Source organism: Drosophila yakuba, chromosome 3R (assembly GCF_016746365.2).
Source record: "Drosophila yakuba strain Tai18E2 chromosome 3R, Prin_Dyak_Tai18E2_2.1, whole genome shotgun sequence".
NCBI lineage: Eukaryota > Metazoa > Arthropoda > Insecta > Diptera > Drosophilidae > Drosophila > Drosophila yakuba.
The window spans coordinates 22109906-22123064 of record NC_052530.2 but is presented as its reverse complement, the minus strand read 5'-3'; the positions used below and the strand labels follow the sequence as shown (position 1 = coordinate 22123064).

The following is a 13159-nucleotide window of genomic DNA, read 5'->3' as shown; positions in this document are numbered from 1 at the left end:
CCAGAGTTCCTACTATTTACGAATTGTGTGTTCTTTTTATAGGTGTAAGAACAATATTTCTATAAATTCATAAAAATAGTTACATTTCCCCTATTTTCAATGACATATTGGCTGATTACAGCTTTCAGTTGAATTCAGTGAAAAAGCACCCAATAGATAACGATTACTGGTCTAATCACTCACTTGAATAAATTTCTAATGAAATTAAAAGCCGGGCCATAAAAAAATCTTGCCCCTTAAAGCATTTCCTCTACTGCGAATTGCAGATAATTAGATAGAACTAACAAAGTTTTTCATCAAATTTGTAATATTCACATTGTGTTATCGGTAAAAACATAATAGTGGTTTTATAAATGCATTCGATACCTTTAATGTTTTTGTCAAAACCATGACAACATTAAAGATCTGCTAAAGTCGTAATATCATCCCATATGATGGCCATTTGACCTGGTTTAGTAAACACGATGCTTTAATAAATAAGCACCTTTACTTTCTGAAATTTAAAGTGCTTCACTCTTAAAAATTGGATTACCTGAATGATAACCAGCCAGACACGATTCAGCGAAATCTTTGTTAATCGAATTCTAAATAAAATGCGGACGATAGTATCTTCAATGGAAATAATCGTTTTTCGTGTTTATTTACTATTACCCTGGCGACAATTGTTATTCCCAGCAGTTGCAGGGAACATCCTATTTTAATTTGATTTACATCAAAAATTCAAGAACCGATTCCAAATTTATTAAGTTGTCGTAAAATCAGCGAGCCTCATAATGTGTTTATGAATATACCGAACTTTAAGTTAACTATAAGATCAGGACCATGTCTGAGTTCTGCTTTTCGTGCTTCGAAAGAGAACAGGGTATTAATATTCGAGTCTCCACTTAAACGAGTCAACCTTGCCCTTATCGCACTCAATAGTTATCGCTTGTATATAAACGCCTACGATTTGGACAGAGGCCATTAATTGCGATTCAGTTAGCATGGTTAAAATTCTCGGTTTTATTCTGCTTAGTGGGCTTGCGCTCATCAGTGCCACACAGCCTGAGGACAGAAGTATCCTGGAAGAATTCCAGCGTTTGAGGAAGCTCAAGCCCTTGGGTATTGAGTTCGCAGACTACTTTCAAAATGTAACGCTTGGTGATTTGAGCCTCTTCGACTCCCAGTTGCCCACACAGGATGATCTTCAGTGCCTCAATGACATATCCATGCTCGTCTCGGCTCTCCAAGGTGGACAATATTGGGCATTGAAAAGTAAGTCAATCTAAGTAATCTGCGAGATTGAAAGTAATACCCTTGCATTGGCAGTGATTGACTCCTGGGGAGGCATACCATCTGGTATTTTCACGGGCAACGTGTACGACTTGGGAAACTTCGACGAGTGCATCAACATCAAGAAGGACAGCTTACGTGGAAAGTACTGCTTTTTAGACGTCTCACCCGCAAAAATACTGGGCGTTGATAGTTCATTATCCGGAATAGTGAAAATGAAAACCGCAACTTGCTTTCCGGCTTCCTGTTCGGCCACTCACATGAACAAGTTCGTGGATCAGATATTGAAGAGGATACTGAACGTGACTATACCCAGTACGGCCATGAGTATTAGCGACGATTCTTGCCAGACAGCCGAAAGGGAACCCTGGAATGGACTGACCATCTTAACAATGTAAGAAGGCTGGAATTTTAACTGAAGTGGCTTCTAAGGCTTTCTGATTACAGAGTCATATTATCACTGATGGCCGTTGCCGTGACTTTAGCTACGTTGTACGATTACTTCTTGGCCAAGAGCCAAGGTAAATTATGTTCATAATTCTATATCCAAAACATAAACTAATATTATTTTTATTCTTACATAACAGATCAACTTCCCACGGCTGTCAAGTTGTTTTCAGCCAGGGCCAACTCGCGTGCACTTTTCCGAATTGTGGAAAACAAATCGAACCCGAATGTAATTGAATGCCTTCACGGAATTCGGGGAATGTCCCTTTTCTGGGTGGTTTGGCTGCATCAATATGCAAACATATTCACTTCGCCAAACATTAATCGATTTAGTATTCTTTCGGTAAGTAATAAATCTTATTATATAAGAAATATTATATACTAATTTTCCTTATTTTCTAGTGGCTTCAAACGCCTTTTACAATGTTTTTTCTGGAGGGACCTTTTTCAGTCGACTCATTTTTCTTTATCGGCGGCTTGTTGGTTTCATTGATTACACTGCGAGTAATGGAAAGGTAGAACATTAACTTATTCCTAGGAAACCAAAAATTATATTCAAATGAATTTTCAATCCCCTTGCAGAAACAAAGGCAGACTGAATGTGCCACTAATGTATCTTCACCGTTTGATTCGCATTCTTCCCATTTTGGCCATGTCTATTCTGGTCTACACCCAACTTAGTGGTGTTTTGGGTGATGGGCCACTTTTCAAAGGCGGATATAGCAAAAAAGCTGATTGTGAAAAAACTTGGTATATGACCTTGCTTTTCGTATCTAACTTCGCCAATGACATGGTAAGTGGAAACTGATGTTTTAATTATAGTCGTTTAATGAAATGTACTGAACTGTGAACAAAATCCAAATATTTCAGTGCCTGGATCATACCTGGTATTTGGCGGTGGACATGCAGCTATTCCTCATATCTCCTATCCTGCTATATGCTCTATACAAATGGGGCAAAAAGGCAGCTGCTGCTATATTCGTTTTAATAGTTCTGTTATCTGGATGTCTGTTCGCCACCATGATGGTTAACCACTATTCTATAGGGAGGTAAGATAACAGAAAAGATGTTTGTCTGACAACTATTTACGAGTATATTTTACAGCCTTGACCTGTCTTTGCAAAAGAAAATGTATTTCCACACCCATACTCACGCGGCTCCGTGGCTCATTGGATTCTTATTTGGATACTTCATGTACTTGAACAAGGGAAGGAAGTTTAAACTGAACTGGATAGCCGCCTGGTCTGGATGGATTCTTTGCCTGGCCATGCTCTTCACTTCGATCTTCGCACTCTATCCCAAAATTGAGTCGGGAAAGCCTTGGCTAATGACCACCCTCGAGGTGTCATCTTATTACACCCTGACCCGTGTGGGTTGGCCCATGGCAATTGGTTGGGTGGTCTTCGCCTGTATGCAAGGATACGGCGGTCTGGCCAACAGTTTTCTCTCCTCTCCGCTGTGGCAACCTCTTACCAAACTGTCATATTCCATCTACATATGGCACAGTTTCATCCAGGAAATTAACCAGCGAATAGTTCGAACAAACACATACTTCTCCAATTACCAAGTGGTAGGTCTTCAGGTATTTACTCATTGATAAGAATTATTTCGATCTTTTTACCCTTCTTCAGATGCTGAATTTCTGGTCAACCATGGGTTTCACAGTGCTGTTTTCCTATCTACTGCACTTGCTTATTGAGGCTCCTATTGGTGGACTTGACATCCTTTTGCGCCCAAAGATGAAAGCACCAGCAGAGATTAAGTCGACAACGGATTCGGTCCAAGTGGGCCAAGACCATGGAGTTGATGTTGACTCGAGTAACCAAAGAGAACTGAAAGGCGCTGACTCAACGGTTGAAACACCAGTTGATAAGGCTGAATTAGAACAGTAATAAATAGCATAATTGATTTATATATTTAAAAACCATGTGACTCTTTAATCCGCGTGCCTAAAATATATTGCTAGGCGCATAAAAGCAATATTCATATTTGTGATAAAGTTGTTTTAAATAACAGAGAAATGTTGTGTTCTTAACTTTACCAAGTCTCTATTGGTACTTAGTTTTAAAAGCATTGGTACCTGCAAAGATTGGCTTATCAGTCGTTTTGCATTCTGTTAATTGTGAAATGACTAATGTCATTGAGTGTATTTGTAGTGTTTGACGGTGCTTATCTCCTTTTCGCATTCGCATATAAAAGGGGCCCGAGTTCCCTGAGAAACCATTAATAAGAGTTGAGCCAGCATGGTTAACATGGTTTTCTTTTAGTGCCTCTTGTCCAGGCGCTACTACATTTTAATTTCAAATAAATTTTTGTTTATTATGTGTTTATTCACCATATTAAGATAAACATTTTCACGCCTTGCAGTCTGATAGTAAATCAAAATGACGATTACCTGATAACAAATAATAGTCTAATTACGCGGTAATTGCTCCTGCTGCCCAGAAGTTTTACTCATTGCTCATAACAACCGATAACAGTGGGGGCATGTGAACTACAAGTTTATCTACGCTACACTTATCCCCACACTACATTGAATGGAAACGGAGGTAGCACAATTACCCAAGTACCCATTGCGGGTACTGGTACTCAGATTCAGAACATTAGGAATGAGACCCTTCAAACCAATACCGAAGGTTCTCATATCTGGGTTCCCTAGGAGTTGAGTTCGCTGATGACTTTCAAAATGTATCACAGTCTTATAATCAACTGATTTAGCCCCTGCTGATGATTACATTTAAGGAACAATAACAAAATGTGTGATGACTATAAAGAGACTATTAAAACTCATAGAAACAATGGGTGTCCCCAATAAATGAATGTCTAAGCTACCAGAAATTATTGTCTACCTTTGATTAGGTTGTCAAGTTGGCCACCTGCACGTCACTTGGACAACTTTAATGGCATAGATTGCGTTTTATCAGTTAACTTCATATGACTTAAGTAGTATTTACCTTGGCAATTTTTAGTTGGTGAGACCGCAAGTGACACTTAATAATGCTTCCAATTGAAATACTTTGACTGCAGTTCCTGCCCTTTACCTCCAAGTGCTCAGAAAAAACTTTTATTGTGTAAGAAAGAGCACATGGGTATAAGAGCCACATTTCAATAAATTCATAAAATAATTTTCCTTTAATTTCAATGATACATAAACTGATTACAGCTTTCTGCTGAACTCAATCCAATCGATAACGACTTTTGGTCTAATCACTCACTTGAATAAATTTCTGTTGAAATTATAAAGCGGCCATAAATAAAATCCTGAGAAACCAAGTTGCAAAGGGAATATAGTATAAACCCCAATAGTAATGAATTTAAGCAGGTTAGGTCCCAAAATCTTCTTCTAAATGGCATCTTTGCTCAGCATGCTTAATTTCAAGTATACTTTTATAGTTGCTAAGACCGAGGCGTTCATACGGACATGCGGACGGACAAACGGACGGACTAACGGACGGATTGACGGACGGACAGACGGACATTTCCATTCTGATCCTGGTCAAGAATATATATATTATTGGGTCCGAAAAAATGCTTCTACCTAGTACATACTTTTCAACAAATTTACTCTACGAGTTATGGGTATAATACAATATCACCTTAAACATAATATCAAACCCAACCGATGACCACTTGATTCCTGGTTAGGAATGACAACCTGTTGGCCACTATTCTGCGAAATCTTTTTTGGTCGAATTCTAAATAATATACGACTGATAGACCTTCAATGGAAAAAATTCTTTTCCGCATTCAACCTGGCGACAATTGTTATTCCCTGCAATTGCAAAATGCATTCTAATTTTATCAATTTTTTTACAGCGTAAGTCCGGAAACCGAATTTATTAAGTTACATTTACATTAATAATATGCAGTAAAGTCAGGAAGATACGTAACGTGTTTATGTACATGTTAAAAGTTAAGCCAACTATAAGATTAGGACTATGACAACTGAGACCAGCGGCTCGTTTTTCAAAGGAAACAGGGTAGTAGTATTCAAGTCTCCACTTAAATAAGTCAACCTTGCCCTTATCGCACTCAATAGTTATCGCTTGTATATAAACGCTCACGATTTGGACAGAGGCCATTAATTGCGATTCAGTTAGCATGGTTAAAATTCTCGGTTTTATTCTGCTTAGTGGGCTTGTGCTCATCAGTGCCACACATCCTGAGGACAGAAGTGTCCTGGAAGAATTCCAGCGTCTGAGGAAGCTCAAGCCCTTGGGTATTGAGTTCGCAGACTACTTTCAAAATGTAACGCTTGGTGATTTGAGCCTCTTCGACTCCCAGTTGCCCACACAGGATGATCTTCAGTGCCTCAATGACATATCCATGCTCGTCTTGGCTCTCCAAGGTGGACAATATTGGGCATTGAAAAGTAAGTCAATCTAAGTAATCTGCGAGATTGAAAGTAATACCCTTGCATTGGCAGTGATTGACTCCTGGGGAGGCATACCATCTGGTATTTTCACGGGCAACGTGTACGACTTGGGAAACTTCGACGAGTGCATCAACATCAAGAAGGACAGCTTGCGTGGAAAGTACTGCTTTTTAGACGTCTCACCCGCAAAAATACTGGGCGTTGAGAGTTCATTATCCGGAATAGTGAAAATGAAAACCGCAACTTGCTTTCCGGCTTCCTGTTCGGCCACTCACATGAACAAGTTCGTGGATCAGATACTAAAGAGGATACTGAACGTGACTATACCCAGTACGGCCATGAGTATTAGCGAGGATTCTTGCCAGACAGCCGAAAGGGAACCCTGGAATGGACTGACCATCTTAACAATGTAAGAAGGCTGGAATTTTAACTGAAGTGGCTTCTAAGGCTTTCTGATTACAGAGTCATATTATCACTGATGGGCGTAGCCGTGACTTTAGCTACGTTGTACGATTACTTCTTGGCCAAGAGCCAAGGTAATTTATGTTTATAATTCTATATCCAAAACATAAACTAATATTATTGTTATTCTTACATAACAGATCAACTTCCCACGGCTGTCAAGTTGTTTTCAGCCAGAGCCAACTCGCGTGCACTTTTCCGAATTGTGGAAAACAAATCGAACCCGAATGTAATTGAATGCCTTCACGGAATTCGGTGCATGTCTCTTTTCTGGGTTGTTTGGATTCATCAGTATGATAACGTATTTTCTGCGCCAAACATTAACCGATTCAGTTTTCTTTCGGTAAGTAAACATTCATATTGTCAAAGGAATATTAAATATTTAATTGCTCCTATATAAATTTGTTTTTAATTTTCTAGTGGATTCAAACGCCTTTCGCAATGTTTTTTCTGGAGGGAAATTTTTCAGTCGATTCATTTTTCTTTATCGGAGGTTTCTTGGTTTCATTGAATACACTGGGAACAATTTGCAGAAACAAAGGCAGAATGAATGTGCCAATAATGTATCTTCGCCGCTTGGTCCGCATTTTTCCCATTTTGGCCATGTCTATTCTGGTCTACACCCAACTTACTGGTGTTTTGGGCGATGGGCCACTTTTCAAGGGTGGATATAGTAAGAAAGCGTCATGTGCAAAAACGTGGTACATGACCCTGCTTTTCGTATCTAATTTCGCCAAAGATATGGTAAGTGGAAGGTGATCTTTGATTTATAGTGGTTTAATGAAGTCTGTGAACCAAAACCGTAATATTTCAGTGCCTGGATCATACCTGGTATTTGGCGGTGGACATGCAGCTATTCCTCATATCTCCTATTCTGCTATTTGCTCTATACAAATGGGGCAAGAAGGCAGCTGCTGCCATACTCGTTTTAATAGTTCTGTTATCTGGATGTCTGTTCGCCACCATGATGGTTAACCACTATTCTATAAAGAGGTAAGATAACAGAAAAGATGTTTGTCTGACAACTATTTACGAGTATATTTTACAGCCTTGACCTGTCCTTGCAAAAGAAAATGTATTTCTACACCCATACTCACGCTGCTCCGTGGCTCATTGGATTCTTATTTGGATACTTCATGTACTTGAATAAGGGAAGGAAGTTTAAACTGAACTGGATAGCCGCCTGGTCTGGATGGATTCTCTGCCTGGCCATGCTCTTCACTTCGATCTTCGCACTCTATCCCAAAATTGAGTCGGGAAAGCCTTGGCTAATGACCACCCTCGAGGTGTCATCTTATTACACCCTGACCCGCGTGGGCTGGCCCATGGCAATTGGTTGGGTGGTCTTCGCCTGTATGCAAGGATACGGCGGTCTGGCCAACAGTTTTCTCTCCTCTCCGCTGTGGCAACCTCTTTCCAAACTGTCATATTCCATCTACATATGGCACAGTTTCATCCAGGAAATTAACAAACGAATTGTTAGAACAAATACTTACTTCACCAATTACCAAGTGGTAAGTAAACGGGTACTATCAATAATAGAATTATTTCGATCTTATTACCCTCTTTCAGATGCTGAATTTCTGGTCAACCATGGGATTCACTGTGCTCTTTTCCTATCTACTGCACTTGCTTATTGAGGCTCCTATTGGCGGACTTGACATCCTTTTACGCCCGAAGATGAAAGCACCAGCAGAGATTAAACCGAGTACTGTTTCAGAACAAGTGGGAGAAAGCAATGTAGATAATGTTGACTCAAGTAACCAAAGAGAACTGGAAGGCACTGACTCAAGTGCTGACCAACTTGCCGAAAAGTCTCAATAAAATCAACAATAAATATCATTGATGATTAAGTTTCAAAAACCATGTGACTCCTTAATCCGCGTGCCTCACGTATTTTCCAAGGTGCACAAAAGCAATTGTCACGTGTTTGATAACGATGTTTTAAATAACAGAGATTTTGTGCTTAATCTTACCAAATCTCTACTGCCACTATGTTTTGAAGCATTGTTATCTGCAAAGATTGGCTTCTCAGGCGTTTTGCATTCTGTTGATTGTGAAATGACTAATGCCATTAATGGTGTTTGTAGTGATTGCCGCCATCAATGCAGGACAACCGAATGACCATGATGTTCTTGTAGAGCATTTGCCCTTAATTTCGTTGGTCAAGTTTGGGATTCCGATGTGGAGGAGCTGAGCACTCTGGACTCCCGATTGCCAATTCTGTGCGATATGATGTGTCTAAGGGACGGACTCACCATTTTTATGATGTAAGTGGTGCGCAGACTTTGAAATCAGTTTTCGGGTAATGCTGCTGATTGCAGAGTGATCTTATCGGTGATGTTCTGCTTAGTGGCTTGGTTTAGGTTGTGGGACTACTGTCTGGTGAAGAATCAGGGTGAGTAAACAAAATCTTATCGATCTGAATAAATTCTTACTACACCCTTACTTGAGTGGGATGGAACTCCCGTTCTTATTGAACAGAAATCGCAGATATATGATCCTGCAATCTTAGTCCTAGTCCTAATAATTTATATCGTAATGTAAGTAAATAAACGTATATTATTTTTTACCAAGCAAGGTAAGAAACGAACGAAAACGAATACTTCAATGTCTCTGGAATCTGCCTGCTTATCCTCAATTTTCCAGCTTTTATAGACAGACGGATATGGTCAGATCGACTTGGCTATTGATCCGGGTCAAGAGTATATATACTTCCTTCAATCTGTTATATACTTTTCAAAGAATCTAATGTACCCTATTACTCTACGAGTAATGAGTATAATAATCCGCGTGCCTTACATATTCCTAAGTGCATAACATTATTTATGACTTGCGCGATAGATTACAGAGATTTCGTGTACTTAATCTTACCAAGTTTCTATTGGTACTTAGTTTTGAAAACATTGATAAGCAAAGATTGGCTTATCGGTCGTTTTCCATTTAATCGGTTTTGAAATGACTAATGTCATTGATGGTTCTTGTAGACGGTGCTTATCTCCTATTAATTCGCATATAAAAGGGGTCCCAGTTCGCTTAGAAACCATTAATACGAGTTGTGCCATTATGGTGAACATAGTCGGAGTAATTTTCCTTTGCGGGCTTGCCGTCATCAATGCAGGACGACCGAATGACGAAGATGTCCTGTCAGATATCCAGCGCGTCACGCAACTCAGAGCCTTTGCCCTGGATTTTGTTGGTCAAGGAATGAAGTTTGATGTGGAGGAGCTAAGCACTCTGGACTCCCGAGCTCCAGGTTTGGAGGATATGCTGTGCCTAAGCGATTTAGCTGCGCTAATGACTGGACTATCAAATGGCCAATACTGGGCACTGAAAAGTAAGTGAACTTTAAACCGAAACCGAGTGGGATTTTAAATGCCGTACTATCTGTATTGCGTCAGTGTTCGACGCCTGGGGTTCCAAGCCATCTGGTCTACTCACGGGAAACATGTACGACCTGGGAAACTTCGACGAGTGCCTCAACATCAACAAGGAAGTCAGCCTGGGCAGAACCATCCAGGGAAAGTACTGTTTTCTTTCAGTGTCTCCTGCCCAGGCGCTGGGAGTCCAGAGCTCGATTATTGGGCGTTTTAACACTGCCACTTGCCTGCCGGCTTCCTGCTCGGCAACTCAGATGAACACGTTTGTGGGTTCGTTGATGAAACAACTGCTTAACGTCACTATTCCCAGCTCGGCCATGAGTATCAGCGAGTCCAGTTGCCAGACTAGTGAAAGTGAACCCTGGGACGGACTCACCATTTTTATGATGTAAGTGCTGCGCAGACTTTCTAATCAATAGTCGGCTAATGCTGCTGATTACAGAGTGATCTTATCGGTGATGTTCTGCTTAGTGGCTTTGTTTACGTTGTGGGACTACTGTCTGGTGAAGAATCAGGGTGAGTAAACAAAATCTTATCGATCCGAATAAATTCTCTAAACGATTAGCGAACTTTTCAGAACAACTTCCCACCATTGTAAAGATATTTTCGGCTAGGGCCCACTCACGAGCTCTATTTCGCATTGTAGAAGTCAATTCTAATCCAAATGTGATCGACTGTCTTCATGGAATTCGATGCCTGTCGCTCATTTGGGTGGTCTACTGCCATCAATATGTAATGACAGCTTTTGCTTCAAATATCAATCTCTTCCATGTTATCTCGGTAAGAATTTATAAATTTCATATAATTCAATTTATATGTTATAAATGAATCATTGTACAGTGGGAGGAGACACCATATGCCAGTTTTATTCTGCATGGCTTTTTCGCTGTTGATTCGTTCTTCGTCCTCGGCGGCCTATTGGTGGCTCTGATTCCGTTGCGTTTGATGGATAGGTAAGTCGACTCTTAAGTTACTTTTAAACGTTCCATGATGATATTGGATTACCTCCATAGAACGAAAGGTAAACTGAACGTGCCTATGATGTACCTACATCGCTTCATCCGCATCGTCCCCCTTTTGGCGATGGCCATTGTGATGTATATGAAACTCATGCCAATCGTAGCAGACGGACCTCGATTTGCGAGTGGGTACTCGGGAACGGTGGATTGTGAAAATGGTTGGTATTGGACTCTGCTCTTCGTGAATAACTACACCAACGAAACGGTAGGTCCTGGTCTGTGCTTATCTCAATCATAAACTGATATCAATTCGTTGGACTTTAGTGCGTTGGTCATTCCTGGTATCTGTCGGTGGACATGCAGCTATTCATCCTATCGCCGATCCTGCTTATCGCGCTCTACAAGTGGGGAAAGAAAGCGGCTGCTGGCATTTTCGTGCTAATCGTTTTACTTTCCGGCTGTCTCTTTGCCACCATAATGGTCAACAAGTACTCCCTGGTGCTCAAGTATGAAAAAATAGTTTTACTTTTATTTTGTAAATTGGTTTTCATACCACTTATATTTGTCTAGGAATATTTCATTAGATGCACAAAAGGATTTGTATTTTGCTACCCATACCCATGCTACGCCTTGGTTGACAGGATTTCTCTTTGGCTACATTCTGCACTTGAACAGGGGAAAGAAGATCCAGCTTAGCAAGGTGGCCGTGTGGTCAGGATGGATCCTCTGCCTGGCCATGTTCTTCACCTCGATCTTCGCCCTGCTCCCGTACGCCAAGTGGACGGGTCCAGATCTGTCCACCTTTGCGGAGGCTTCCTACTACACTCTTACTCGAGTGGGCTGGAGCATGGCCCTCTGCTGGGTGATCTTCGCCTGCATGAATGGATACGGAGGACTGGCCAATAGTTTCCTCTCCTCCCCGCTGTGGCAACCGCTATCCAGACTATCCTTTTCCGTGTACATGTGGCACATGTTCTTCCAGGAAATCAATGTGAGAAGCATGCGAGTGAATGCATATTTCTCCAACTACACCATTGTAAGTATTTCAACATTTTGCGGTAACATTTGATATCTTAAACTGTGCTCATAATCTCTCTAGATGCTCAACTTCTGGTCCACCTTTGGATTTGCCGTGCTGTTTGCTTATGTGATGCACTTACTAATTGAGGCTCCTTTCGGTGGTCTCGACTACTTCCTGCGACCAAAACCAAAAACTCCCGCTCTTGTCAAACAGAAATCACAGATAGATGAGAACGCACACAAAAACCTCGAGGAGATCAAAGTGACGACTTCGACACCTGCCGAAAATTAGTTGTAAGAACGATTCTCCTTCTCCACTCCTAATAGAACTAGTAATTTATATCTTAAATGTAAGTAAATATTTTTTACCAAGCAACACGATTGTTTGATTCGCTTTCTTAAAGCCGGTTGGTGGTGGGCACTGCTCCTGGCTGAGTAAGACATTTATCTACGACTCCCACGCTTCCGACTGATGGGGCAGGACCCACATCCGTACCCTTCCCACGGCACATCTCTGGTTGCATGTGGCGTGTAAATTTAAGCCTGAAAACAAATGGAGAACTTCTTGACTCGCGTCGACTTCGCTTAGCCCGATGCCATAAACAACGTACGACTGGCGTTGCAACTCCAATTGCAATTGCAACTGCAACTGCAACTGCGATGAGGGTCTGGCCTGGGCCGACAAAGCGATCTGGCTCCGGATCCGAATTCGAATTCCCACTGCGCATATTTTATGGCAGTTACGCGGCTGGCGGGCAACTTAATTAGTGCCTGCTGGTGCGCTTCGACTCCGGGTTTCACTCCCGGTTTCGACTCCCATTTCCATTTCCACTTGCAGAGCCACTTCGATTGCGGCAGGGACAGCTGCATTGCACCTGACATTTAACATTATTACGCGGCGCCTCCGTCGAATACCGAATGAGAATGTGAATGAGAATGTGAATGAGAACGCGAATGCCAGTGAGTTGGCGGCCATTACAGGCAGCGCCTTAAAGTGGCATTTCGGCGGTGCTCGCGTTTAAGCGGTGTTAAGCTTAATGTGCACCACATTGACACCACCGCCGGCACATGGGAGCCCACGTGGAATATGGAACTTGGTGCATGGAGCACGGAGTCTTAACATTCCTATTTTCGGTGACAGTGATGACGATTACAGAGCTCCAAAAATAGCCAGCTGTATGTCTATTTAAAGTAAAAATAATTCAATTTAATAAGTAGTAAGCTGAAAATGTTATTTAAAAATA

At 41.2% G+C, this 13159-nt stretch overlaps 3 protein-coding genes across 3 annotated transcripts; all 3 read left to right on the top strand.

Moving 5' to 3' along the window:
- Positions 1 to 968: 968 nt before the first annotated feature.
- On the top strand, positions 969 to 3643 carry LOC6537903 (nose resistant to fluoxetine protein 6). The gene is made up of 9 exons (XM_002098408.3): positions 969 to 1254; positions 1309 to 1666; positions 1720 to 1793; positions 1860 to 2062; positions 2122 to 2234; positions 2302 to 2512; positions 2590 to 2768; positions 2824 to 3289; positions 3351 to 3643. Exons 1-9 carry the CDS (start codon positions 984 to 986, stop codon positions 3609 to 3611), a joined length of 2136 nt encoding a protein of 711 aa, XP_002098444.1. The 5' UTR covers positions 969 to 983; the 3' UTR covers positions 3612 to 3643.
- Positions 3644 to 5805: 2162 nt separating this feature from the next.
- LOC6537902 (nose resistant to fluoxetine protein 6) lies at positions 5806 to 8419 on the top strand. The gene is made up of 8 exons (XM_002098407.4): positions 5806 to 6091; positions 6146 to 6503; positions 6557 to 6630; positions 6697 to 6899; positions 6977 to 7300; positions 7371 to 7549; positions 7605 to 8070; positions 8129 to 8419. Exons 1-8 carry the CDS (start codon positions 5821 to 5823, stop codon positions 8378 to 8380), a joined length of 2127 nt encoding a protein of 708 aa, XP_002098443.3. The 5' UTR covers positions 5806 to 5820; the 3' UTR covers positions 8381 to 8419.
- A 1188-nt stretch (positions 8420 to 9607) lies between these two features.
- Positions 9608 to 12291, top strand: LOC6537901 (nose resistant to fluoxetine protein 6). Its single transcript, XM_002098406.3, has 9 exons — positions 9608 to 9893; positions 9958 to 10324; positions 10379 to 10452; positions 10514 to 10716; positions 10777 to 10889; positions 10950 to 11160; positions 11220 to 11401; positions 11466 to 11931; positions 11995 to 12291. Exons 1-9 carry the CDS (start codon positions 9623 to 9625, stop codon positions 12205 to 12207), a joined length of 2100 nt encoding a protein of 699 aa, XP_002098442.1. The 5' UTR covers positions 9608 to 9622; the 3' UTR covers positions 12208 to 12291.
- Positions 12292 to 13159: the final 868 nt, after the last annotated feature.

Coding starts and splice junctions, on each gene's coding strand:
- LOC6537903 (XM_002098408.3), top strand. CDS start 984: ATGGTTAAAATTCTCGGTTTTATTCTGCTTAGTGGGCTTGCGCTCATC. Junction 1,794..1,859: donor CTTCTTGGCCAAGAGCCAAG/GTAAATTATGTT, acceptor CTTACATAACAG/ATCAACTTCCCACGGCTGTC. Junction 2,063..2,121: donor ATCGATTTAGTATTCTTTCG/GTAAGTAATAAA, acceptor CTTATTTTCTAG/TGGCTTCAAACGCCTTTTAC.
- LOC6537902 (XM_002098407.4), top strand. CDS start 5,821: ATGGTTAAAATTCTCGGTTTTATTCTGCTTAGTGGGCTTGTGCTCATC. Junction 6,504..6,556: donor GGACTGACCATCTTAACAAT/GTAAGAAGGCTG, acceptor TTCTGATTACAG/AGTCATATTATCACTGATGG. Junction 6,900..6,976: donor ACCGATTCAGTTTTCTTTCG/GTAAGTAAACAT, acceptor TTAATTTTCTAG/TGGATTCAAACGCCTTTCGC.
- LOC6537901 (XM_002098406.3), top strand. CDS start 9,623: ATGGTGAACATAGTCGGAGTAATTTTCCTTTGCGGGCTTGCCGTCATC. Junction 10,717..10,776: donor ATCTCTTCCATGTTATCTCG/GTAAGAATTTAT, acceptor ATCATTGTACAG/TGGGAGGAGACACCATATGC. Junction 10,890..10,949: donor CCGTTGCGTTTGATGGATAG/GTAAGTCGACTC, acceptor TTACCTCCATAG/AACGAAAGGTAAACTGAACG.